Genomic DNA, 26,967 nt, shown 5'->3' on the forward strand with positions numbered 1-26,967 from the left:
AGGCTCTCACCTCGCCTGTGCTCTGCAGTTTGCCTCTATCTTTTCTGTTGCTTTTACCACCCGACTGCAGAGAACAGCCTGAGCTCTGGGTGCCTTCTGTGGATGGAGGCAGTCAGTCTTTCCCTGACATTTAGGTGGTCTTTGATTGCTCAGGGGGTCTAGTAGGCTTCCTTAGGCAGCTCCTGTTTGGAGGTAACGACTCCCCTGCTCAGTGCCCAGGGCTGTGCTGTCTTTTTAATGATGCTGTTTACCAAGGTACTGAGGCAATTTTTGTAGGATTGCTCCAAAGCCTGCTCTGTCAAAGATAAATGTTTCCTACTGAGCTTTTTTGGCTTGCCTTTTTGCCCAAGGCCGTTTCCCTCTGTCTTCATAGTTGGTCCACAGAGAGCCAGAGAGAGCCTTAAAGATCCACTTCACTAATTCATAGCCAATTAGGACACTTTGTTTTCCATCTGACTGGAAGGTTGCTTTGGCAGTGGGACAGAGTCCTCCTGTCCTGCACTCCAGGGGATTAAAAACCTTCCTTCAGTTAGAGACCAGTTTTGAAGTACACGATGAAAACAGTCCCCACTTCAGGCCTGGCCCCTGACCATGGCAGACACTCTGCTTTGCTGCTGGAGCTAGCGTTTGCTTTCTGGCTTGTAGAGTTTCTGGCTATTGTTTTACACACGTGGGGTGTTGCACCAGGGTGTGCAAGTGGGCAGGGACATTATGTTCTTCTTTGGTGATTTCGCTAAGTTTGAATTTTGATCTAATATCCCGCCCCCCCCCCTCCTCAGGATTTGGTCTGAGTTCCATCCTGAGTTTTCTTATGAAAAAGACTATTCTGACAGTTCACAGAGGTCACTGCCTTCTGAAGGAGGAGGCCCCGGTTCCTGCAGTTCTTTTCCAGAAAGTACTTTGACCTCTTACAGAATGTAAACTAGCTTGGTTTGGGGCTACATTTTAAAATGTCTCTGCACAGCAAAAGCTCAGTACTGAGAGGAAACTGAGGCTCTCAGACTGTGCGCTTGGGGGTGCTTTTCTATGTAGGAACACTTGAGCCTGCAGGGTGAAGGCCCTCTTTCCTTAATCATGAAGTTCATAGCTTCTAAAAGGTTGCCTTGTTAAGTGTAATTTAATTTCATTTTTGTGGCTTGACAGTTGATCAACATGCTTGAAAGCAAAACAGAACGAACCAGAAGTTCCCCAGGCTTTCGTCATTGGCTTCACCTACCTAGTTCAATGTTGAGAGAGTAGCTGTCGATGTCCAGATTGAGCTGTTGAGCTGCTGTGGATCGGAGATCCTCCAGGACCCCGCGCACCGCCTGGGTGAGGTTGTAGGGCACCACCTTCGCAAACCGCACTCGGCTGTTCACGATCACACTCCCGTTTCGGAAGCTGAGTATTTCCAGTTGCTTAAATCCCGTAAGATTGGATTGTAGATATGGAACCAACTGCAAAAGAAGAAATCGTTTATTCCTGACGTGGTCACTGCCAGTTGTAGTTATGTTCCCTCTTCATTACCTGAGGCACGCCTTTCATTTCTTCATTGCTGGTTTTGTTGTTGGACATGAGGCCAGAACACCACAACCTAATGATCTATTTGTAGTAATTACATCCATATTCCCACCCTTCTGCCTGCACTGAGATAGATGGGCAGGGATTTCTTCATGCCTTGTGAGAACAGTTTTTTTTTTTTTTAAGTGACTATTCCAAATTGAGCCCAGGAGCTAATAAACTTATGTCTGTGTAAATGGAAATGTGAAATGTGAAATCTGAAATTACCATTGAAATAAAAATACCCAAACCCAATGTGTCTGTCTATTAGTGTAGTGAAACTTTCCGGCATGCAGAAGGAAAGTGACAATCAGGACAATTGGATGGGAGTATTGAAGCTGGTTCCAACCAGTTAGGTGGCCTTCATTGAGCAACACAATACAATACCTGTGTGGATCTCTGTGCTTATCTGAACGCGAGAGAGCAAGGGTGGCTTCCCAGGGATTCCTTTCCAAATACAATTTAATAATCTCGAAAGCAGCCTCAGGACATTGTGCTTCCCTTGTGTTCACACCTGTCTCTTGTGAGCCAAGGCCATCTTGAAGTCCATTGCCCAGAAACGTCTGAAACTCATTTCCTGACTCTAGAAGGGTTCACAAACTATAGCCCTATAAATACCGACAGCACACAGGTTCAAGCTGCAGGCTTCCAGGCTTGCCTCAGACCCACGCTCTCTTTCTTATTCTTTCTCTGTCTCAGTAGAATTTTGGCTCTGCCCTTGTTTCACAAGGTGTGCTGGTTAGTTAAGTGAACTGGGTGCAGACTAGAGTGTCCTGGGACCAAGGAACCTCAATTAGGAATAGCCTTTATCAGATGGGTCCACAGGCCTCGTCTGTGTCATGTTTTCTTGACTAATGATTGATGTGGGAGGGCCTAGCCCACTATGGGCCAGATCTGCCACCCCTGGGCAGGTGGTTCTGGGTTATACAAGAAGGCAGGCTGACTAAGCCGTAAGGAGCAATCTTGTAAGCAACATTTCTCTGTGGTTTCTTCTGTCTTAAGGTCCAGCCTTAGAGATGATAGACTGTAACCTGTAAGGTGAAGGAAACTATTTCCTTCCCAAGCTGATTTTGGTAAGCGTGTTTATCATGGCCTTAGAGAAGCTAAGTAGAAGACAGCTTATCTTGAAAACAAAATGCAATTTTGCATCAGAGTTGGGAATTTGTTCATGATGCTCTGTCCTGATTTGTTCCGCTACCCTACTGAACTCATTCTTGAGTTGGCACTGCGTTGGCCTACAGTAGGAGTTTTCTGTTTGCATTTTGTGTACAGACAATTAGTTGCCTTGTCTCCCAGATTAATTCCCAGAATGTGATGGAAAAGAAGATGACTCATTAGAGTTGCTATTTTCCAGCCTCCGTATAGCCAGGCCTGGTCATGTGACTAGCTCCATCACTACAAAATGTTGGGGGGAGGTTGCTGCTTCTCCGCTTGTTGACAAACTGCTCTCCCTGGATCACTTTCTTCTCCCATGTGAAAACAGGATGTAGCAGCTACTCAGCTTTAACTTTGCAAAGGAGGAAACACTCTTAGGGCCACACGTGGAAGAAATGTGGGTTTACAGGGTGATACTAGAACACATCTGCCCACCTATCAAGGAGAAGTAAGCCTGCATCTGATTTCAGTGTTCTTAATACATTTGTTATGGCAACCTATTACAAACCTGAAGGAAGACACTGGGGTGAGGTGAGGCTCACTGGGACATTGTTCCCTAGGACGGTCCCAACACTCTCCTCATGGAGTGTGTATGTGTGTGTGTATGTGTGTGTATGTGTGTATGTGTGTGTGTGTGTAGAGCATAGTGTCTTGAAAAAATGTTCAAGCCATATGATAATTTAACTTATAAGAAGCATATTTTTTCTGATATTCATGTGTGTGATATGCATTGTACAATTTATTTAATAAGACATGACTGCTAAAACCATCACAGAATTCAATATTTATGATTGTACATATATTTCTTATTACACTTATAGAAATAAAAATGCGAGTTTGAGTGTATCTGTTATTGAAGTGTATCCATCGTGAAAATGTTCTCACTTTATATGTCAAGGATCAGAGAGACAAGTCATATAGCCATTTACAACAACATAAGGGGATTTGAAAAAGGGGGATTTTATACCTGAACTCTCTTCCTCATCCAGCATGGCTCTATGCTTTTTCACAGCTTAGGAAAAGTTCACTTAGACTTCTCTTAGATTCCAAGCTCGGTACTATAGTGTTTCTGTATGAATTTGGATAAAACTATTTAGGGAGAACCATAATGAGGAGAGTTTAAGGATAAACTTGTTCCCATGAAGCTGGGTGGCAGTGTCTTCTCTGATTGCCCACTCTAGAGCTCATTTCCCTGGTTGGATTTAAATCACCTCAGAATTCTAGCTGAATGCCTTCTGCAGCAGCACAGCTGCTTCAAACGCTCCTCTCTTCCTAACCTGCACCGCACAAGATGAGCAATGGTTATGCTATAATCACAAAGCAGCGGCAGAAAAGCATGAGGAGATGGATGCAGCAAGTGGAGAACGGTAAGCCGTGCCCACTCACCAGGTCTGTGAATCGTTGTTCCAGGGCTTGATATTCCAGAGAACTCTTGTTGAACAGGTCATAGGAGAAAGGCATGTTAGCAACTCGAAGACTGAAGAATACCACTAACTCGTGGCCCTTGGTAGCAATGGTCTCAGAGCTGGTGGTGATGTACTGTAATGGGATGGGCGTGGTTATCTCCAAAAAATGATCCTGGGTAGCATCATATCCACTCAGTCCTGATACTTCTGGCAAGGTCGGGGTGTCAGATACATCCATTTCCTCTAGATCTCTGATTGTATCTTTGCTGCTTGTAATCAACTGGCTGACACTGGAAGACACAGGCCAATGTGACGTTTCTAGAGGCAGTTGGCTGATGGCGGAATAGTCACTAGTTGGGAGCGTGAGCCCTGGGACCAGCATTGTTTGGCCAGTGGTCATCAAGTGAGGGGAGCTTTGATCAGCCGGAGAGAAGATGCTAGGTGTGGTAAAAGAAAGTAGATTTTCCGATGAGGAAGTTGAGACTGTTGGAGGTGGAGACCAAGAACTGTCTTTGGAGGACATGCCTGACACCATTTTTGTTATGTCCAATTATTTCCACCAAAGAGAGAGAGAGAGAGAGAGAGAGAGAGAGAGAGAGAGAGAGAGAGAGAGAGAGAAACAAAGTTAATCAACTTTAATTTACATTGATAGTTTCAACCACCATTTTAAAAAAGGAGAGGTTGGTATAGAAAGGGCAAGCAATGCTGTATCCAAACCTAGGAAGGCAAAGGGTGGGTCCCTGAACTCTGCTTATCCAGGCTCCAAATTCTACATAACTGAGATGAAAAGGAGTACCAATTACTTAGACTTCCTAGAAACCTGCCCAGGTAGACTTATCATACCTGCAGAGTAGATAAAAGAATGACTAGTCATCTCTAGAACAGGGTGGGATTCCACCCCAGTTGGCACTGGTATAGACTCGAAACCATACTGTCCCTGGAACTCTCAGACAACTTGCTGCAGAGTTTTGGTTCAGGTATTTTATTCACTTTCCAATATTGCAAACTTGGGTTATGCAAAACTGAACTTTTTGGGATTCAATGACCACATGTTGGTAGCTTTATCATCTAAAATTCAACTATACTTTTTCAGAACTGGGTATTCAGATTGAATAAGTTGACAATTTGCAAAATGGTACTGAGCATGTAAAGGTGTAGGTGATGCATACTTTGAACTTTATATTGAACATTCAACTTGGAAAGTATTTGATAGTATTTCAAATCTTTTCATTGTTTTCACATAGGGTTGCTGAAGTCCATTCCATTTTTTGGTACAAAATTAAAAACAGTAAGTATTTATGAACTGAAAAAGTATTTATATGAACCTTTCAGATGGAGAGATTGATATATTATTAAAGTAGCCCAATAAACCTAAATCCAGAGTCACTGATTGCATTTAAGGGACTAGGGGGACAGAGCAGGCAATTTTCTATGATTGCTTCCAGAGGCATTTTGGCAGATCTGTGGGAGAGTTCTCCTGAAACCTGCATGCTAAGTGTGATGAATGGTCTGTCTGAACGCAGATCGAATCTTTGGACTTGCAATCAACTAATTTACCACAGTGCAATCACCAAAACTGAAACATAAACAGGTCTGAAAGGCAGAATCATATCAGCTTTATTACTTTCTTAAAATAAAACTTGGCTATTGGTGAGTTATGCTTGCATTTCAGAGGAGGATACTCTTTTCTCATCCCTATCACAGAGGGCCTAGGTGTGTCTAACCATAATTCACTCAACTGCCAGAAATATTTGCTGATGTCTATGATCTCTGTGCATATAAACTTGGATTCTTATTCAAATATTCTTTTGCTATCAGCTGAATGCTTGTGTATCACCCAAATTCATTGGTTGAGAATGCCCGTGCCACAGTGTAATGATGTTTGGAGATGAGGCCATAGGGAGGGAGGGAGGCTGTGAGAGTGAGCTCTTATTAGATGGGATGGGTACTGGAGCCTCATCTGAACAGATATGAGAGAGATGGTCTGCTTTTGCAAAGTGAGACTACAGAAGGCATCCATGTGCAACCCAGAAGTGCCGTTGCCAGGGCCCAAATCCATAGTAGCTTGATTTTGGACTTCCCTGACATTAGAACTGTGGAGGCACCCTTCTGTTGCTCAGTCACTCAGCACACGGTATTTTGTTATAGCCTGTGCTAAGATATCCGTGTAAGGCATGGGAACGAGTCCACTGACAGTATGGACAGCCACGGCAGTGCTGTCTGTGGTTTGCGCTGACATCCTCGCGCCATGCCTTTGAGTCTGTGCTCCTGGGATGTGCACTCAGCGCTCCTACAGATGATAAGGGTTAGGAGAGCAGAGGCGTGAAGCACCGTGATGGATGTCTTCTGTCTGCTCCTGGGGGCCAGCGTTTCATCACCTGCACCTTCCCCACTCTATAGACTGTAACCAGCTTAAAACAGGCCATGCTGTGAGTCATCAGTCAGGGAATTCCTACCCTTCTCCTTTTGTGGCATCTTCAGACAAGCTCTTCACAGCCACAGCAAACCTCCCGGAGCAATTTCATTGACATAACAGGTGGCTGTTGAAATGTAGGGCTGCTTGAGAGTATACAAAGCACCAACTGAAACAATCGTGTGCTAAAACATTTACTCCTGTGTTTATGGAACATTCAAATTTGACTACAATCTTTTATTTTTCTTTGCCAAATCTAGAAACCCTATTTAAATGTGCTTTAAAAATTCTCCTAATCTCAAAAATAAAATAAAAATTCTTCTTCTTTTTTTTTTTCTTTTTCTTTTTTTTTTTTGCTTAAGATTGAAGCTACTAAGGCAATACTTAGTTCCTCTGGAGAAAAATTATTCAAGCCTTGTCATGACTTCTAGTTTAGATAGTTATGTTTTCATCCAATTCTTATGTAAAAATAAGACATAGCAGTGACACAGACTATTCTATTATTAAGTTTCAGATGCTACAATAGGAAGTCAAGTGCTAAAATCCAAGGCCACTTATTTCACCATGGAATGTGAAAAATAAAAGACTCAAAATAACTACATTTGAGAGTGGATGTGAGTCCTACAAGGGTGTAAAGTGTTTGTGCATGGTGGGGCACTAGCATAAAACCTGGCTCCTAGGCAGAGAGGAAACGATTATTTTCATCACATGATAGGCAGGAGAGGTCTGTTCGAAGTCAAGGCCACAGTTAAAATGGTCCAACGGAAAGCAGATGAACACAGGGCAGCTGAAGCCTGAAGTGAGAGAAGCCAGCAGCTGAGGTTGAGAATGGTGGGGGTGGAGTATCTAGACGAAGAGAAAAGAGAAGGGAGCAGGCTGAAGGAGAGGTGCAAGGGAGAGGTTGCTAGGAAGGATCGTATCTGTCCTGTGGGGGCATCAACCTCAAGCAGCTGCCTACTTCATACTGAAACAGTCTAAGGAGAGATCTTCTAATATCCTTTAGATCTTCAGTTGGCACAGTCAACACATTCTTAATTTTATATGAAACACTACTCATTAATTACAATCCTTTTCATATTATAGAAATAGAAAGTGTTTTTTTTTTATCAATTTGTTCAATGACTGAATAGTTATCAGTAGCCTCCCATTTGCTAGTCCAGATGCTCAGACACATCAGCGAATGCAACAGCTGTCTGTCAGTCTCCATGAGCTTACTGTGTAGTGGAGGAAGCCAGGAAAACAATCCTCCAAGTAAACACACTAGAAGACACAGATTGTCCAGTGGGGATGGATGCTCTGGAAACAAAACCAGTGGGAAAGGAGGGGAGGGTATCAGCCGTGAGCAAATGCAAAGGAGAAGCATGTTGGAACAATAGTGTCATGTTCAAGGGACTGCTAGCTTGCGGACAGTGAGGTGATACTTTATTTGTGCACCCCAATAAAGCTTATCTGGGGATCAGAGGGAAAAGCCAGCCATTGTATTAAACATAGAGGTCAGGCAGTGGTAGCACACTCCTTTAATCTTAGCATTTGGGAGGCAGAGATTCATCTGGATCTCTGTGAGTTCAAGGCTACCCTGTGAACAGAGCCTGGCATGGTGGCACACGCCTTTAATACCAGTGCTAGTTAAGCATAGAGGTCTGGAGCTCTGTACAGACAGACAGGAAGTGATAGAGCTGGGTAGAAAGAGGAAGTGATGCAGCTGGGCAGAGAGAGGAAGTAAGATGGCAGGGCACAGAAAGGTATATTGTAGCTGGAGTTTTCTCCAGTCACGGTTGGGCCTGAGGTCAGGACAAATCTCTCTTATCCACCAGTCCTGGAGCTGCTTGGACCCAAGTAAACACACAGACACTTATATTACTTATAAACTGTATGGCCATGGCAGGCTTCTTGTTATCTAGTTCTTATATCTTAAATTAACCCATTTCTATCAATCTGTAAGTTGCCACGTACCTTGTGGCTTACTGGTACTTTTACATCTCGCTTCCTTTGTGTCTGGCTGGTGACTCCTGACTCAGCCTTCCACTTCCCAGAATTCTCCTCTCTCCTTATCCTGTCTACACTATACTTCCTTTCTGGCTACTGGCCAATCAGCATTTTATTTATCAATTAGAGCAACACATTCAGGGCACACAGAAAGACATCCCCAGCAGTATATAGGCATGAGTATATAGGAAGTAGCTCACTCTGGAGACTGAGGAGTTGGTAAGGTGAGGTTGGATGTGGCTTGTCCTATTCCTCTAATCTTTCAGTTTTTACCCCAATATCTGGCTCTGTTTTTTTTTCTTCTTATTAATAAGACCGTTTAGCAATTCATCTTATAGGACAGTGTGACCCCACTGAATGCTGCAGTCTGCCAATGGTCATGGTATGTGAAGACATTTTCCAATATAGACAACCTTTCTTAGGATTACTCAGTTAAAACAAGAAAGTAATCCATGTGGATTTCTGTGGACCTCTCTAGCACTTTGCTTCTTCCTATTCTCATGTGGTCTTCATTTATCATGGTCTCTTATTCCTTGTTCTCCCTCTCTGTTCTTGATCCAGCTGGGATCTCCCACTCCCCTAAGCTCTTTTTCCCTTGACCCTTGCCCTTCATTACCCCCACTCACTTCCAGGTTGTTCATAGAGGTCCATAGAAATCCACAAAGATACCTCCACAATAGACTACTGGTAATGGTTGAGAGACAGCCCAAACTGACCTACTCTGGTGATAGAATGGCCAAACACCCTAATTGTCATGCTAGAAACCTCATCCAATGACTGAGGGAACTGGATGCAGAGATCCACAGCCAGGCCCCAGGTGGAGCTCCAGGAGTCCAATTAGCGAGAAAGATGAGGGTTTGTATGATCGAGAATTGTTGAGACCAAGGTTGGAAAAAGCACATGGACAAATAGCCAAACGAATGGAAACACATGAACTATGAACCAATAGCTGAGGAGCCCCCAACTGGATCAGGCCCTCTGGATAAGTGAGACAGTTGATTAGCTTGAACTGTTTGGGAGGCATCCAGGCATTGGGACCGGGACCTGTCCTTAGTGCATGAGCTGGCTGTTTGGAGCCTGGGGCTTATACAGGGACACTTGGCTCAGCCTGGGAGGAGGGGACTGGCCCTGCCTGGACTGAATCTACCAAGTTGAACTCAATCCTCAGGGGAGTCTTTGCCCTGGAGGAGATGGGAATGGGGGGTGGGCTGGGGGAATGCCGGGGGTGGTGGTGGTGGTGCAGGAGAGGGGAGAACAAGGGAATCCGTGGCTGATATGTAAAATTAAATTATAAAATTAAAAAAAAGAAAGTAATCCAAGAAAGAGGGAGAAATGGATACTTAAAAAATTCAGGGAGACCTTTTGGAGGATAATAGAGAAGGCAATTCTAAGGAGAGAGAGTCAAGACTGGATATGGGCAGTGGCTTACAGATCTCCACTGCTGAGCCTGCCTAATTTTCTGAATTCTAACTCAAAAAGCATACTTTTTCCTTTTCTCCCTTTCTGCCTGTTCTCTAGAAAAAGGCTAAAACCCTGAGCTTGCACTCTCTGACACTCTAAAAATTATTTCTCTGAAGAACACTTCCACAACTGCTTGTCACCCTGTGGTTTCTCTCTCAATGGCCAATAAAATGATCCTCAAACTTAAAAAAGAAGATTGCCTTTGTATAAAGAGATAAATACAGGAAATGCAGATGTCATTAAGCCCCATGACAGTGTGCAGAGTTTTACAAAATAATTTTACAGTGTCATTGGCAAGTGAAAAAAGTCTGCATTTGTGTTTTATCTAATATGGTAAAGTTGTTGGAGGATGTATTCTACAGCACAAGAGGAAACCTGGGGCAGAGTGGTCAGAGAACCCACTGGGGGAAAGGCAGGAGGAATTCTGAAGGAGACATACCAGAGAGGGTCCTCCACAAGGCCAAGAGAATAATGCTCCCTCAGAAGGAAAGGGAGTCTCTAAAACTTGGAACTGAGGCATCACCTGATGTGGATGATACACTGGAAATTGTAGTGGGATGTTCAGGAGGAGTTGGCAACGAATACAAAGAACACTAAACCACGGAAAACTAAACATCAAATGCAGGAAATCAGGAAGGAAAGAGAGCGAGTAGTTCACCTGTGGAAATAAGCTGAACACTAACTATTGATTTCATGATAGTTGAATTATTACTCTCTCGAAGCGTTGGTAGGGGAGGCTGAAGGGATCACACTGCAAAAAAACTGAAATCACCTTCTACACTAATAGAAAATCAACAAATGACAACTAATTTCTTTTTTAAAAAAAGTGAGGAAAAGTGAGCGCCAGGAAGATGGTTGAGTTCTGAGGTAACTTTTACATGTGTGGTACCTCACAGAAAGGAGGCATGAGATACCACACTTGACTGCTTACAGAGACTGCCCTGTTGACTTGGAGATGATTGGAGATTCAAATGCGCTTGTAGAAATTAACACCACCTTCACCAGTCTGCTCCCCCAGGGCAGAGACACAAGGCTGGTGGGCCGTCAGAACGGATTTTCTCAAAACACTGGAAACGGACTAGAAATGGTTAGTAATCATGGGGATGCTTAATTAAGAAAACCTGGCTGCATCTCGATGCTCAGGGTGAACTGTGGGGGCAATTTTTACTTTTCCTGTTTCCCTCGGCGCTGTGGCTCTGTGGTAGCCTGGGAAACGGCATCCCTGACCCTCAGTACCAGACTTCGCAAGCCGAATGGACTCACGGAAGAAAGAAGAGTAATTATTTGTTTTGACCTGTCTTTTGACTCCCTGGAAGCCCGACTCAAAAGGCCTGCCTTTCTCTCTGCTAGCCGAGCTCTCCCGAGGCTGCAGCGGCTGCCCGCGGGGTGCCTGTTGAAACCACACAGGCACAGGTACTAATTGCTGCTGTGTGAAGCAGAGGCAGCAGCGGGCACAACAGCCCACAAGCCACAAACTTTGGGGGGAAAAGGCAGAGGAAGAGTTGCTTTGAGGAACAGTTTTGTCCTGTGGAGAAGAAGGTGGAGAAGAAGGTCGCCTACAGACTTAGGGCTTAGCGTGCCTTCTCTGAGGACATAACTCACATGGGCTTCAAGCCCAAGCTTCTTTGATGCAGAAAGTCAGACCCCATGCACAGATGCGGCTGCCTTATGTCGCAGGGTTTCCTTTGGGAGTGATGAAATAGTTCTGGACTTAAAACAGAGTAGAGGGCTGCACGACCTGAACATACTAAAAACCATCGAATTGTCTACGGAAAGATGACTATGACACTGAGTTTTAATTCAGTAAAGGAGATAGTAATACATAAGATCACATGTTCCCTTCCCTTCGTGTCTGTCTGTCTCTTGTCTCTCTGTCTCTCTGTCTCTCTCTCTGAGACAGGGTTTCTGCATGTAGCTTTGGTGCCTGTTCTGGATCTCGCTCTGTAGACCAGGCTGGCCTCAAACTCACAGAGATCCTCCTGGCTCTGCCTCCCGAGTGCTGAGTGCTGGGATTAAAGGCGTGTGCCACCACCGCCTGGCTCCCTTTGTGTCTCTTAATAATAATCTTTCGCCGGGCGTGGTGGCGCACGCCTTTAATCCCAGCACTCGGGAGGCAGAGCCAGGCGGATCTTTGTGAGTTCGAGGCCAGCCTGGGCTACCAAGTGAGCTCCAGGAAAGGCGCAAAGCTACACAGAGAAACCCTGTCTCAAAAAAAAAAAAACCAAAAAAAAAAAAAAAAAAAATAATCTTTCCAAACCAGCATACAATGTCAACTAGCATGTTAATATGACATGGAGATCACCACCAACCCACCCTGCTTTAGTCATCCAACTTCTCTTTCATCCTATCCCCTCCTCAACATCTGGCAACTACTAATTTGTTTTCCATTTACGTAATCATTTTCAATTTACATAATTGGAATGATTAAGTGTGGTGATAACATTTTTTTCCTGAAAATATCTTTTGACCCCAAAGAAACAGAAGTTTTCCCAGACGTTATAGCCAAGCTAGTAATATGTTTGAGGTCACTTGAGGCTATGTACTTAGTTAGCCTGCTCTCCTCCTGTGTGCCCAGCTTGTGAAGTTTAGCCTGCCTTTAAGAGAACAGTGTAACTAACTCTATTATGTCTTGGATTTCCCATGCAATCAGATTTTACAACATCAGCTAAATGCATAGCTTTGATCTTAAGCTATGTGCTCTTTCATAACCCCTGACAGAATAGTGTTTATATGTGTGTATGTGTAAATATATTTAAATGTTACATTACACATGATAAACACATGCCAGTTCTATTTGCCAGTGAAGGTTCTGAGCAGAGCCACCACCGAAGGGAAATATCCTAAAATCAGCTTGCTAAGCTCAAGATCTCATTCCGCAATCCTAGGGAACTTCATCCACACTTTCTTACTACTTTGGTCAGGTGCCAGGAACTGAAGGATGGGGATGAGGCTGGTGTGGGAGGAAATATCGATTTGGCCCTTGCTGTGCCATAGTTTGCTCTACAGATGATTTTGGATCATTTTTCATCTGTCCTAGAGCATTTTATAAACTTCACACTGATTACATTCTTTGTACTTCTGATGATACTTAATTCTTGAAGTATCATTCTGGTTATCATTCCCTAAATGATCAAACAGACAGAAGATGCAGCCCAAAGCTATGAGGACAGGTGCTGCTGACCAGGGATCATCAGCAGAATAAAATAGGAATGAACATATACTTTCTTTCCTTCTTAAAAAAAATACTGAATTCTTACTCTTAAATCATGAATCAAAAGTCAGTTTTCCCACATCCTCCACCTCCCTAAATAGGAGTGCTGGGGCTTTGGAATATTATTAAGCACCGCCTCACAAAGCAACCACTGCTGCAGAGCCCAGAGCCACAGACACCTTCTTTTCTAGGTTCATTCTGAAGACCGTGATCTCTATTTGTTTTCAATTTAGAATCAGTCCATGTAAAGAAATTGCATACATTTGGCAAAAGAGCCAATCTATGCTTTTTCCTGATTTGTTGGCGAATGAATATTTAGGAACGAATGAAGACATTGTACCATATAATTGATCTGCAGTGAAGTCATTTTTTTAATAATATAGTCATGGTACAATTCTGGTTTGTCTTTTTTTTTTAGCTTTAATTTTCTTTCTTTTAAAAACATTTACTTATCTGTTTTAATTTTCTATGCATATGAGTGTTTTGTCTGCATGTATGTATGTGTGCCACATTCATGCCTGGTGCCCAAGGAGGTGAGAAGAAGGTATTGAATTCCATGGAACTGGAGCTATGGATGGGAATGAGACATCAAGTGGGTGCTGAGAACCAAGTTCTATTCATAAGCAACAAATGCTCTTAACCATAGAGCCAATTCTCTAGGCCTCTCCAGCTCTAAGTAAATGATCATATATTTTCTCTCTATTAATAACTCCATATGCGCCTGAAAAAAATGATAAGGGTTAATACTAAACAACAATTGAATCCAGTACCATGAAAAGTACAAAAATATTAGAGGGAGGTAGTCAACTTCCAAGAGAGCCACTGACAGTCCTTTCCCATGTGGTCCATCCACCTCAGATCCTCCAACAAGACCATATCTCCTAATAGTGAGGCCATTTTCTTTCAAACCACCACAGATGCCACGTTAGAAAGGCCCAAGCCTTTGACTAACTCCAGTTCAGGAAGTCATTTCAGAAGTAATGTCACCAGAGCATATTTACCAAATCTTAAGAGGAGTGTAGCCCTCACTGACATATTGACATGGAGCCAGTTCAAGGCCCTAAGCCAGAACTAGTCACTCCTAGATTTCTGTAGAACTGGAAGAGATGATTTGTTTCTATTGTTGCTTTAAGTCATTAAATTCGGAGGCATTTTACGTGCAGCAGGGACAACCACTCCACGCAGACACCAGTAAGCCAATGTAACAGGGCTTTGTGTTGCCAGATTTTGTCTCTGGGTTTTACTTTAGTAAAGAGAGAATTTGGCTATGGGTTTAGAATAGTTAATTTGAAACATGCTTATATGATAGGAACACATTAGAATTTACATACAATATGCTAAAATGGATGACATCAGCATGCTGATATCTAGTCAGTTTCCTTTTTGTAGGGAAGCGTTTGGAACAGGAAATGTGTTTGCATTTATTGCATTTATTGGGAAGGAAGAAGGGCTCATGCAGGAAGGAGTGTGATTCCCAACATGGGGCTATCACTCCAACTTGCATTGACCTCATCTCCATGCCAGAAGTTTCCATCCCAATCAACCAGTACTTTTTTTTTTCATAGAAAAATACTTCATTTACTATCCTGAAATGATCTTAATCAATAATATGACCTGACTAATACACATTTTCAAGACAGGTAGTGCAGTGGTACCACATGAAGAAGAAATAAAAGGAAATAATTTGTAGTAGTATAGTGTGTGCTTTACAAGGCATTATAATGCCTTAAGAAACAATACTTATTCTTTGTTTGTTTTTGGGACACGGTTTTACCATGTAGCCCAGGTTGACCTTGAACATGCTATGTTGCCACAGCTAGCCTCCGGCGGTTTGTCTTCCCTCACAGCTTGCATTGCAGGTGAATGCCTGCACTCTTTGATCACATTTGTGTGAGACAACACAAAACATAACCTCTCCTCAATTTACCAATTAGTTGTATTGCTAGAAAATTCAAAGTTAATTAAAATGTTGTAAAACATACTTTGTAAACTATACTTAAAAACGAGCATTGAGAAAACGTGAATGCCTTAGTGTCTTCTCCAGGGCATCTTCAGGGTTACCTGATTGACAGGCCATGTGCTTTCTCTTGTCTTTGCAAGGTATCAGTTAAGAAGGCTTGTAGATTATTTTTGTCCATATAATACAGAGGATTTTCACTAGAGGGAATATAAATCATTATTTCTCTGTAGACATTCACGAGTTTTATGGCTATTTGTACATTTACGTCCTCATTTGTGTTTGATAATTGTGTATTATTTTAAATTCTCCTTTGACCTGCTAATAACATCACATTTGCTTATTAATTAATGTGTTAAATGTAGCCCTTAGAATATTAATTTTCTTATTATATGAGTGGTTTTAATTTTTAATGTTTTAATAAATTTCTACTTTAAGAGAAGTCTGGGTGTTGACATTTGCAGTTTTTGTTTTCATATATATGAATGTTTGGCAGGCTGCTATAAAGCAAATGAGACAAACAGATATACAGAACATTTCATCTAATAGCAGTAGAATCCGAATTCCTCTCAGTAGCACATGGAATGCCCTCCAGGATAGAGTTACACATTAGGCCACAAATCAAGATTCAGTGAATTAAAAAAAAAAGTTGAAATAATGTTTCAGACCACTACAGAACAAAACTAAAATCCTATAAGAACAGACACACATATCGTTTGGGCAACATGCTTTCAAATGACCAATAACCAAATAAATTAGAATGGGATGTCATAACGGCCTTGAAACAAATAAAAGTGAAAATACAATGTATCAAAATATGTGCAATAGAGCAAAGGCATACTAAGTGGGAAAGTTATAGTAATAAGTTCATCACCAAAAACTAGAAAAATAATAACAATATACCTTAAGCCCAGTAAGGCAAACATAAACCAAATACAAAATTAGAGGAAAAAGCATAAAGACCAGAACAAAAATATATAAAATTTAACTAAAAGAAGATTTTTTTAAGATAGGCAAAATTGGCAAACCTTTTGCTACACTAACCACATTTTATTTTTCCTCCTGTGTTTGAGTTTTTGCCCACATGTGTATCACATGCATGCAGTACCCATGGTGGCCAGAAGAGGGCATCAGAACATGTGGAACAGGAGTTAGAGAAGGTGGTTAGCCACCATGCAGACGCTGGGAATTGAAGGCACCTGGATTTTTTCCAAGATCAGCTAGTGCTCTTAACCCCTTTCCTCCCCACCTACATTCTTAGCTTATTATCTGAACCAATCATTCTCCAAACATTTATTGAACACCTACTGTGTATCAGAATAAAATAGTAATTTCAATCAACCATAAGAACTGTATTTAGAGTTATTGTATAGACACTTAGCTTGAAGTAAGGCCAAGGACTAAGGTGAGAACCTGACAAGACAAATTTTTTTCCCCATTTAATCCAGGGTTATTTCTACAGAGACTCAGTGTTTAGAAATTTGGTAGAATATTGTTGCTTTTATTTTTCTTTCTAAAATTAAACTTTCTGTACATTCAAGAGAGCATTGAACAGAAAACAAAACCAAACTCTTGAGATGGGATGTCTGACCCATTTTCTGCCTTTACTTCACTTGGCCATTCATTCATTCATTCATTCATTCATTTATTTAACGAATATGTATTTCCCAGTGGCTTTGCGTCCATAACTGTGCTAGATCATAATAACAGCTCTCATTTTTAAGTACTTGGAGCATGCCAGGCATAGTTGTAAACTTTGCACCTACTGAACCAGCCTTCTGAAGAACTCTTTGAGATAAGGTACCATCATGACCATTTCAAAGATGGAAAACCGAGGCACAGAGAGCTATCAGTCATAGGTCCAGTTTGCAAGTACTCAAGCTTAAATTTAAATGCCCACCTCTACACTGTGGAGGCTCCAGTGGTTATGTAACAGACATAGCATTTGTCTCCAGGGAACCTTCAACTTCAAGCATTTCTCATTGAATAGCAAGTATATAAAGTTCTGCAGAAGGTGTGTGTAGGGGCTTTGGGATGCAGAAGGGAAGGCTGTGTGTGACTGGGAAATGACGCTGGTAAGAAGTGCCTGGCTTGCTTTAGAAGATCAATAAGTAAAGCTGAATATGGGAAAAGAAATCAAGGAGTTTAGCAAGTGCAATTATTTGTGCTTTAAAGAAACACAAGCTGTGACCATTTGTGAAAATCAAATGGTCTATGTTGGAGGTGCTCCCCCCTGGCTTCTCGAGGGTCTCTTCAGAAAATGACTAAGAACAGTTTGACTATGAATTTCAAAGAGCTAATTTTAAAAAAATGCAAACATTTTCTACAAATTGGGTAATAGTTTACTTCACAAAATATTTTCATAAAATTATCATGAAAAATATTGAATGCATACTTAATGAGGGTTGTCTTAATTGCAATAAACAATAGTCTGCATGAACATAAAGTTGACTACCCAGCTCTTTAGAGGATATCCAATGACTTGACATTTGTGTAGTTATTTTTTTTTTTAATTTTAATAGCCAACAAAAGAAAATCAATACAAGTAAACATTTTGGAGAGCGATGAATTTACTTTGGGGAAGGTGGGAAGCTGCAATTTCAGAAATGGATCAGACCTCCATGAAATACCTCTATTGGGTGTGTGTGTGTCAAGAATGTGTGCTCCCCTAGCGCAGAGCCTGGATATTCTGTGGGCACCATGGTTCACTGATGGCGGTGCAATGTGTCCACTGATAGCTGTGTTGGGCTGCAAATGAGCTCCACATAGGAGCCAAGGATCAGTTAGTACTGTAGCAGTCAGTTACTAGTGTGCCAAGTCCCTACAGCAAGTAGAGATGTGTTATAAAATGAATAGGGGATCTGGCTGCGTCCCAAGTGTAGTCAGAACGAGATGAACTCTGATGTGAGTCTGTCTCTGAAATACTGAAAAAATTAAAGGAGTTTAGTTCGTGTCAGGAAAAATTGTGAAAAAAAAAGTTGACACAAGTTTAAAAGGTTAGCGTCTGTTCAGTGAATTGCTGAGCAGCACCTGGCAGCTCAATGGGGACCATTTAATGTTAGAGGAGGCTGGACTTTTAATTGTCTCTGACAGAGCCATTTTATACCTCCATAATTTGAAAAAAAAATAATGGTGATTCAAATACTTCTAGTCCATAGAGATGTGAGCAAATGTTATCTGATGATGATGACTTATTTTTCCCTGGGAAAGAGTGGTCCCAACACTATGTTTTATTGTTGCATAGATTTTTACTGGTTTTGCATTAATTTGCAATTGTTTTGTCAGCATTCCTGATTGCTTCACAGATCTAGCAAAAAAAAAACAAAAACAAAAACAAATGATTTTTGAAGCAGGCCAACTAGCAAATATTCTAGTCAAAACAGGCCGTATGGTCTCAAGAGCCACTACTAAATATACAGCGTGCATAGGAGGGCATGACAGTGCTCAATAAAACTTTATTTATGGAGCCTGAAGTTGAGTTGCTTATAATTTCTGCACGTCACAAAATATTATGCCTTTAAAAATCTTTTCCAACCATATATAAATATAAAACAAATTCCTGGTTTGTAGAATGCACAAAACCAGGTGGTAGTCAGAGTGTGAACACTTCACTTATATTTGGTTTGTTCTACAAATTCTCTTTGAACAAATGGTAGTATCTTATTATTCAATGAAGCAAATAAAACATTCAACATGGATTTATCTTGTATTTCAATGAGTCATGACTATGTCTCTTTCAAGAATAGTTTTTTCACCCTACGGAAGTGCATCCATGGTAGAGTGCTAGCCTATTGTGGATGAAGCCCAGGATTTGATTGCTAGCATTACCAATAAAAAACTCTTAGCATTTCCCAAAGCCAATAACTAAATATGCTTGAGATATTTGGAGATGATGAATCAAAAGATGGAACTTCCTTGCTTTGGGTTAATGAGTCTTGTGGAGTCCTCAAAACTTGTCTATAATATGAGACCTTCTGTGAAGGAACTGAAGTTGGTTACCAGGAGAGGGACCTTATGTAGGCACATCTGAAACTGTTTCCAGATGATTCTAAGGTACTGGGATTCTGGGGGCTGAGAAGGCAGTAGTTTTACTTTCTTTTTGATATATCAAAAGTAAGTTGTTAAAGACATAAAACATTAACATTGACAGGACTCCTGACATGTTACAGTATGTGTGATGTTCTTAGTATAAGCCATTAGGTTAAAAACAAAAGATGGTCTACATAGATTTAATTATGCTTTTACAATTTTTCTTATTGCGTGGTACTTGGCTTCAAGGATATTGCTTGAGAATTAAGCATACATTTAATTTATTCAAATCTCCCTTCACTACACAAGTCATTTGAGGTGGGCTAAAGATGTAACAATCTTAACAACAAACTGAAGGGCATTGATTTTCTGTTTCCTGAGAGCATTCTAGAGCATAGGATGAGAGTTGGGAGAGGCAGATTTACCAGTCAGGCCTGCTTTTGTTAGGAACAGCTTGGAAGCTGAGCTATGAGCACCTACCAAGCAAAGAGTTCAGGGCAGCCCCTCACCCCCCCCCCCATTTGAATGGTGAAAGCACCAACTGTAGACATTTTAAGTTGTGGAAAATTCTATTAGGTGCATTTAACACCAGTGAGCCTGGCAATTTAGCAAAAGCCTACTTTATGTCTCTCATAAAATTTCCTAACAAAAGAGTAATTGTATTTACTGGCAATAAAGTTTATTCAGTAGATCAGCTCAGGCTGTTAGACCCCACATCCTGATGAGGCTAGTTATGAAATGAATGAGCCCAGTGGAGAACTTGAAGGACTGTAGAGTGAAGAACTTGAATAAGGAAGAAAAGGTTCAATCAACAAGAAAAACAGGAATCCAATCCCACTCACTACATTGGGCGATTGGAAACTCGGGTCTCACCTGAAGAGCATCTCTCCCAACCGTGCTTGATGTGCCTCAGACATAGTCACACTACGGGATGGTAAGGGCTTAGAAAGGATTGTCTCAAAACATGTGCATTTGAAGGAGATACTGAATTTGAGAATGCTAAAAGGAGTGGGGAAAAGACAACGCATTCTTTTTTTTTTTTGGGGTTTTTCGAGACAGGGTTTCTCTGTGTAGCTTTGCTCCTTTCCTGGATCTCACTCTGTAGCCCAGGCTGGCCTCGAACTCACAGAGATCCTCCTGGCTCTGCCTCCCGAGTGCTGGGATTAAAGGCGTGCACCACCACCGCCCGGCTGAAGACAACGCATTCTAGCTGGCTGTAAACTAAATTCTAGGAAATATTTCCCTAGAAAAAGGTAATCCCAAGAATGAGGGGATGTTAGAAGGATCAGATAAGTGGAAAGGCAGAGGAGTAAAATGAGCCAGAACCTATAATACAAAGTAAAGTTGGAAGACAGGGCGACGCCTGGAAGTGAGAGGTGTGAAGGAAGTCCTGGCCAGTGTCTAGGTTTCTGTTGTGAGCGCTTTCATTGATTGTGGTTGTAGTAACTGGAACAGGCAATAGAATGAAAACCCCCAATATTTCTCCCAAATACTGTGCAATGGGAAGAAGAATATCTATCCTTTACATCTTATGGATTGATTTGGGAATAGATTAATGAAATAAAAGTCACAGAGAAGCTTTGACACATTAAAGCCCAAATATACAAAGTATATATTACTGTGAAGCTATGCTTCTTCAAGCTTTGCCCCTTCTGGAAATAGGTTCCTGTGGTTGGTTTGTAAGATATGCGAACTTGCCACACTCTCGGCCTACACAATCTATGATGCTTTATGAGGCTCCCCAGGAGAAATTTTGATTCATGGAAAAGTGTGGAAATAGAGTAGGAGAGTAGTCCTCTATCTACTATGGGAAACATTAGTGCCTGGGGCTCTGTGGTGAGCTCAGCCCCAATCTGACCCCATGGACGATGTAAGATATTTTTCTTTTGTCTTCAATCCTCTTGGATCCTACTTCATGCACAGGAAGCTCTTCCATTTGACATTTAAAATGGTTTTTATATTGGCAGATGTCATTTTGGAAAAATAAATGACATTTTCTACTGTACAGCTAAAGAATTCATTAAAAAATGAATGTTGAAAAGCATGTTCGACTTTCTAGGTTGTTGTCAATCTAACATGATTAACATCCATCTTTACTTAGACATTCCTGGGCTATAAGAATATAAGTCTTTCTTAAAAAGAAAACTGGTATGATAGCTTTTAGTGGCTTTTGTCAAGTTATATTTGTGAAAGATATTTGTATTTCAGCAACCTAAGATAATTGCTTCCTGCCTCAAAGAATTCTGAAATGAAGGTCTGTAAATGCATGGGTATGTTATTCAGTCTGTCATCTATCTATCCATTCTCTCTCTCTCTCTATCTATCTACTTGCCATCTATCATCTATCTATGTATCTATCATTTACCTATATATCTATGTATCTATTTATCATCTATCTATGTACCTATGTATCTATCTATATCTATCATCTACCTATGTGTGTATGTATGTATCTATCTACCATCTATTTATCATCTATCTATGTATCTACCATTTACCTATGTATGTGTATGTATGTATGTATCAATTTATCATCTACCTATCACCTATTTATCTATCTATGCTAAGCTATACTATAACTCTTATAAATACATACTTTGAAGATATTAGTAAAGCATATCACATTTTAGTTGGCAGGAACCATTATGTGCAAAGAAGGGAAGAATGTAAAATATTGGTTCTCAAATGCTATTTTTTTTTTTTTTTTTTTGGTTTTTCGAGACAGGGTTTCTCTGTGTAGCTTTGCGCCTTTCCTGGAACTCACTTGGTAGCCCAGGTTGGCCTCGAACTCACAGAGATCCGTCTGGCTCTGCCTCCCGAGTGCTGGGATTAAAGGCGTGCGCCACCACCGCCCGGCTCAAATGCTATTTTTACAGAATAGTTTTGAAGCTTGAACTTTTGGGAATACTGCAATAGTTCCACTTGGAGCTATTTCAAACAGATTTTTTGTTTTATTTTATTTTTCAAGAGAGAGTTTCTCTCTCGGTGTAGCTTTTGGAGCCTGTCCTGGAACTCACTTTGTAGACTAGGCTGGCCTCAAACTCACAGAGATCTGCCTGCCTCTGCCTCCAAGTTCTGGGATTAAAGGTGTGCACCACCACCGCCTGGCTTCAAACAGATTTCTAAGCACTGCTCATCTCCAAGTGGTCAGCAAAAGGTTTTGAACTACCTTTAGTATGTTGGATACTTAATTAATTTCATGCATTTGATACTGGCTAACTATCCATAAAATAAGGTATTTCATCTTCTTTTATTTTATAGAATATTTCAAAGAATTTGCAAGATTTATTAAGGAAAATGAACTGTATTAAGGAATCAAAGATTAATCATGTATTAAGTCATAAAAGCTCAAATCTAAAATAGGACATATCACAGAGTGATATTCTCTCTCTCTCTCTCTCTCTCTCTGCGTGTGTGCGTGCGTGCGTGCATGCGTGCGTGCATGTGTGTGTGTGTGTGTGTGTTTGTGCACATATTTCAAAGGCTGAGTGCAAAAGCAATGTGAACACTAAGGAGAAAATGTGAATGAGTTAGGCAACAGCTTCTTACTTATCACACAGGGGAGAAGATGTATCTAAACACCTGTCCTTCCCTGTGATGGAGTATGCCCCAATGATGGCTATCTGTCTGATCAAATCAGACACTTTAAGTATGGTTTTAAGATAAGCTATGACACCGAGGAGGGCCCTATTTTGCATCCTGGACACTTTGTGTTCTCCACTATCACAAAAAGCAAGCAAGCTCAGGAACATTTCCATCTTGGGTATAATTATTACAAGCAGCAGCCGTCCATCACCCATCTCTCTAGCCATTTAACCACTCATTTATTCATTCATTCATGCAGTGAATGTCCTTGGGGCAGATGAAAACAAGAAAATGATAAGAATTAGTGTAAAGAGATAGAGTAAAATTGCTTCAATTCAAGGGTAGCTAAAATGGATAACCACATCAAGGACACACCGTTACTAAGTGGGAACTATCTCAGTTGATTAAGTTGTTTATTACTTCATTGAAACGATAGATATGGCTCATAGGAGGTATTTCCCCATACAAAGAAACAATTCCTTAGCTACTTTAGGTGCTTAATACAGAGACAGAACACCTCTTGCTTTTTAAGTTAAGTATTTTTAATAAACAGTCGGTTTTGAAGCACAATGACTTTGTGGTTTGCAACCTCCACAGTACTGGAAATGGTGTGACAGGCTTGCAAGAGCCCGGTGATGCTACTGAAGCAATAGAAAGTCAGCACAGGATGCAGTGCCTTGTGTGGGAACTGATCTCTTCCTGGGCTTAGATTCCCTCTGAGTCATTCCTTGCACTCCCTTGGCTCTGCTGTCTTTCAGAGTAGGAATGTAGGGACTTATGTATATTGTATTTAAAGGCTTCTGTATAACCTGGTTTCTGGATGGGTTTAGCCAGTGTGGAGTGCTGGTTGGGAGGATGTTTATCTTCTCTGTATGTGCCAAGTTGCTATTTGGGGAAAAGTCTGTTTCCTCTGGGGTTCCAGCTCCTACTGGTTAATTGTTCCAGGCATCCAGCTTCCTTCTGGTGAGATGGCTCTGGACTCTGACCCTACTCTGTCTTCCTTCCTAATATCTCCCTAGCCTATGGGCAGCAGGAGCATCTCTGTCATGGAATATTAGTTGAAGATGTGTTACATTGATTTATGCCATGGAACATTTGTTTTAATGATGCAAAGATGTGTTGCATTCTTTCTTGCTGCATTTGTTTTACTCTGTGAAGCTGTGTTACTTTGCCTGTCTAAAACACTTGATTGGTCTTATGAAGAGCTGAACAGTCAATAGTTAGGCAGGAGAAAGGATAGACAAGGCTGTCATGCAGAGAGAATAAATAGAAAGAGAAGAATGTGAAAGGGAGGAGCAAAAAAAGGAGAAGGAGAGAAGACACCAGCCACCCAGCTATACAACCAGCAATGGAGTAATTAAGAAAGAAAGGTATATAGAATAGAGAAAGGAAAAAGCCCAGAGGCAAAAGGTAGATGGGCTATAAGGAAAGCTGGCTAGAAACAATCCAGGTTAAGACTGGGCATTCATAAGTAAAGCTAAGTCTCTATGTGATTATTTGGGAGGTAGATGGTGGGTCCCCACAAAGGGCAAAGAGCCCTTTTTAAACAACCAGCAACACATTCCCCATCTTTTTGTCATTGGGTAGCCCTTCTGCCCTTCCTGGGTTATTGTCCTTCTCTATCTAAGATTCCTATTCTCTATGCTTATGTCTCTTTCTTGTAAATAATTTTTGAAGCATTTGAAGTGGCTTCTTTTTGACTCCTTTGGACTTTGAAAAATGCCCATCAAATGCTTGAAACAGTTTTGTTTGTCTGGTTATGTCCTGACAGTTATGGGTCAACTGGGAAAGGGACCCGACATACTACAAAGGGACTTTCAAATGCTGCCCCCGGCATAGGGGTTATGGTGGGTCTAGGGCCCAGAGCTGGGCTGGCGAGGAAGCCAAGAGACGCTGCAAGCAGAACCACCCGCCAATGCAGGCAGTATGCTTAGGCAGCCAATATTTTCCAGGTGGGATAAGATTATACTACAGCCTTAAATAGTCTGATTGAAGTCATTAGAGAAGAGAAAATAGAACACCATGGAAACTTTTTTATATCCCAGTGAATACATGAAAAATTAATACATTTCTTACCTAAAACAATATTTTAGTGATCTATAGTGATGACTTTGCCCTCTTCCTGAATACTATTTGCATTATCATGTGGAACAGTTTACCTTATTAACCCTCTATTAAGCATCAAGATAGACATGTCTCCACTTAGAGAGGACAGATTTAGGGATCATGACTCAGTTCTGTTCCTACGGAGGCAGATTATATCCTGAAGCTATACAGGAAATGTGCGCTCCTGTAGACACTTAACAAAATATCTTTCCACACTTTGAACCCAAAATAAAAAGTTAATAAAATCTGCACAGTAAGAAAATGACAATATTTGAAGCCCCATGATGCCCAATCTGCTTGCTTTCATGTCAATCCTCACAAACCTGCCTGCAGGGCCTCAGGGGCCAGCAGCTGTGGGCAGATTGGAAATGACTGTTGTCCTTACCGCAGGACTGTGAGGCAAACTACAGAGCATCTGTACCCAACATTTAGATAGTTTTGCATTGTGAATTCTTTCCACTGAGTTCACATTTTTTGAAATCCCACATTTAAATATTATCTTCATTACTGGATAATTGCATGATACCTCTTAACTTGGACACCCAAGGTTACAGTCTCACTCCCAGCATGCTAAGTCCAGCTCTGCCTCTGGGTGCTTCATATCACACATGGTCAGAGGGTGTGTTGAGATTTGGGGGAGACAAATTTCAAGGAAAAGAGTCAGGCAAACCTTTACAGGAAGATTCTAGGGAGTTGAAAAAGATCTCACTGTAGATTTTTATAATATAATAAGGTCTGAGAGAAAATTCTAGGTTTGCTCAATTCTGGACAAATGGGCCTAGAATTGATGAGGTTACTCAAGACTCAGACCCAGATGGGACTTTTGATAATGAGGCCTCCCTGCAGATCATGAGTTTGCAAAGAAAGTTTTACGAAAATGGACTTCAAGTACAGCGAAACGGTGGCATGATACAACCTGTCCTTGCCAAGCAGAGCAGTTACCAACAGTGAAGGCTGACACGTACCATTACAAGAATATGCCTGTAAAATGCATAAAACATCAAATAGGATATCTTGCCTAGCCTGTGCCTCACAGGAGCAAGTAGAAAAAGTTAACAGTGAGGACATAAAATGAGACTTCCCAGGGGAAAATGAACTGGGAAATTTAATAGTTTATGTACGAAGGATACAAACTTAAAAAAAAAATCAAACAAGCAGCAATGGGAAATAGACATATTTTTCATATATAATGAAATAAGAGGAGACATACATTTTATATGTAGTGAACAGTGGTCAAATTGTTCCTTAAATAAGACAGCTAACATACAATTAAATCTCAGGAAAGCACTTTCAAAATACAATCCTCCCCCCCCCCCCGTTTTAGTGGGGAATTCCATCCCTCATGGTGCCAGTAAAGATGGAGGGGAACGTCTGGTACAGTGGTGCTGTCCAGTTTCCTTTGGTTAGTCCTAAGGTCCTCTTTGCCTATCAAGGAAGCGATGCCACTAGGGATGGCCTTATAGGACCTGATTTACCTGGGATGAAATGCAGCTAAGCCCTGTCAAAGGTCTTCCATCTTTCTTACCTTGTCATCTTCTGGGGAGAGGGTGAGGACCTTTGGACTTCAGCCTGATACTCAAGTCTTGTTGCTTAACTGTTTTCTCTCTCACTTTCCTGGGAAGCCACTTGTATTGGATAGCCTCTTAGAGCAGCTCTGGAATCACCAGTACAGTTTATGGGAATATTAACAAGTTAGAGGTCTAAGGAGTAGCAGCAGCTAGTTTTGTCAAGTATGCACTGCTGTGGGATGTCTTTCTGCATACTGTAAATATGTATTGCTATGACTGGTCAATAAAGAAGCTGCTCTGGCCTATGGCAAGTAAGGTTATAGCCAGGCAGGAAATCCAAGAGAGAGAGACAGGAAGAAGAAAGGCGGAGGCAAGAGAGATACCAGCCTGCCACCCATGGAGCAACATGCCAGCAGACTGGTAATGCTATGGTCATGTGGCAATATGTAGATGAAGTTAACTTAAGATGAAAGAGCTGGCTAGCAAGAATTCTTAGCCATAGGCCATACAGTTTGTAAACAATATAAGCCTCTGTGTGTTTACTTGGGATCAAGTGGCTTCAGAATGCAAGTGGGAGAGATTTGTCCTGACCACAGGGATGGGCAGGACCG

General features: G+C 41.4%; 1 protein-coding gene across 1 annotated transcript in view; it reads right to left on the reverse strand.

Moving 5' to 3' along the window:
• Positions 1–26,967, reverse strand: part of Impg1 (interphotoreceptor matrix proteoglycan 1) — a 103,201-nt gene that overhangs the window by 24,076 nt on the left and 52,158 nt on the right. The window contains exons 12-13 of the mRNA XM_028879836.2: positions 4,081–4,625; positions 1,217–1,436 (exon numbers count right to left, since the gene is read on the reverse strand). Of these exons, the coding sequence (XP_028735669.2) occupies positions 1,217–1,436; positions 4,081–4,625 (765 nt within the window). The remainder of the gene's footprint in view (positions 1–1,216; positions 1,437–4,080; positions 4,626–26,967) is intronic.

This window comes from Peromyscus leucopus, chromosome 7 (assembly GCF_004664715.2).
Source record: "Peromyscus leucopus breed LL Stock chromosome 7, UCI_PerLeu_2.1, whole genome shotgun sequence".
Classification (NCBI taxonomy): Eukaryota; Metazoa; Chordata; class Mammalia; order Rodentia; family Cricetidae; genus Peromyscus; species Peromyscus leucopus.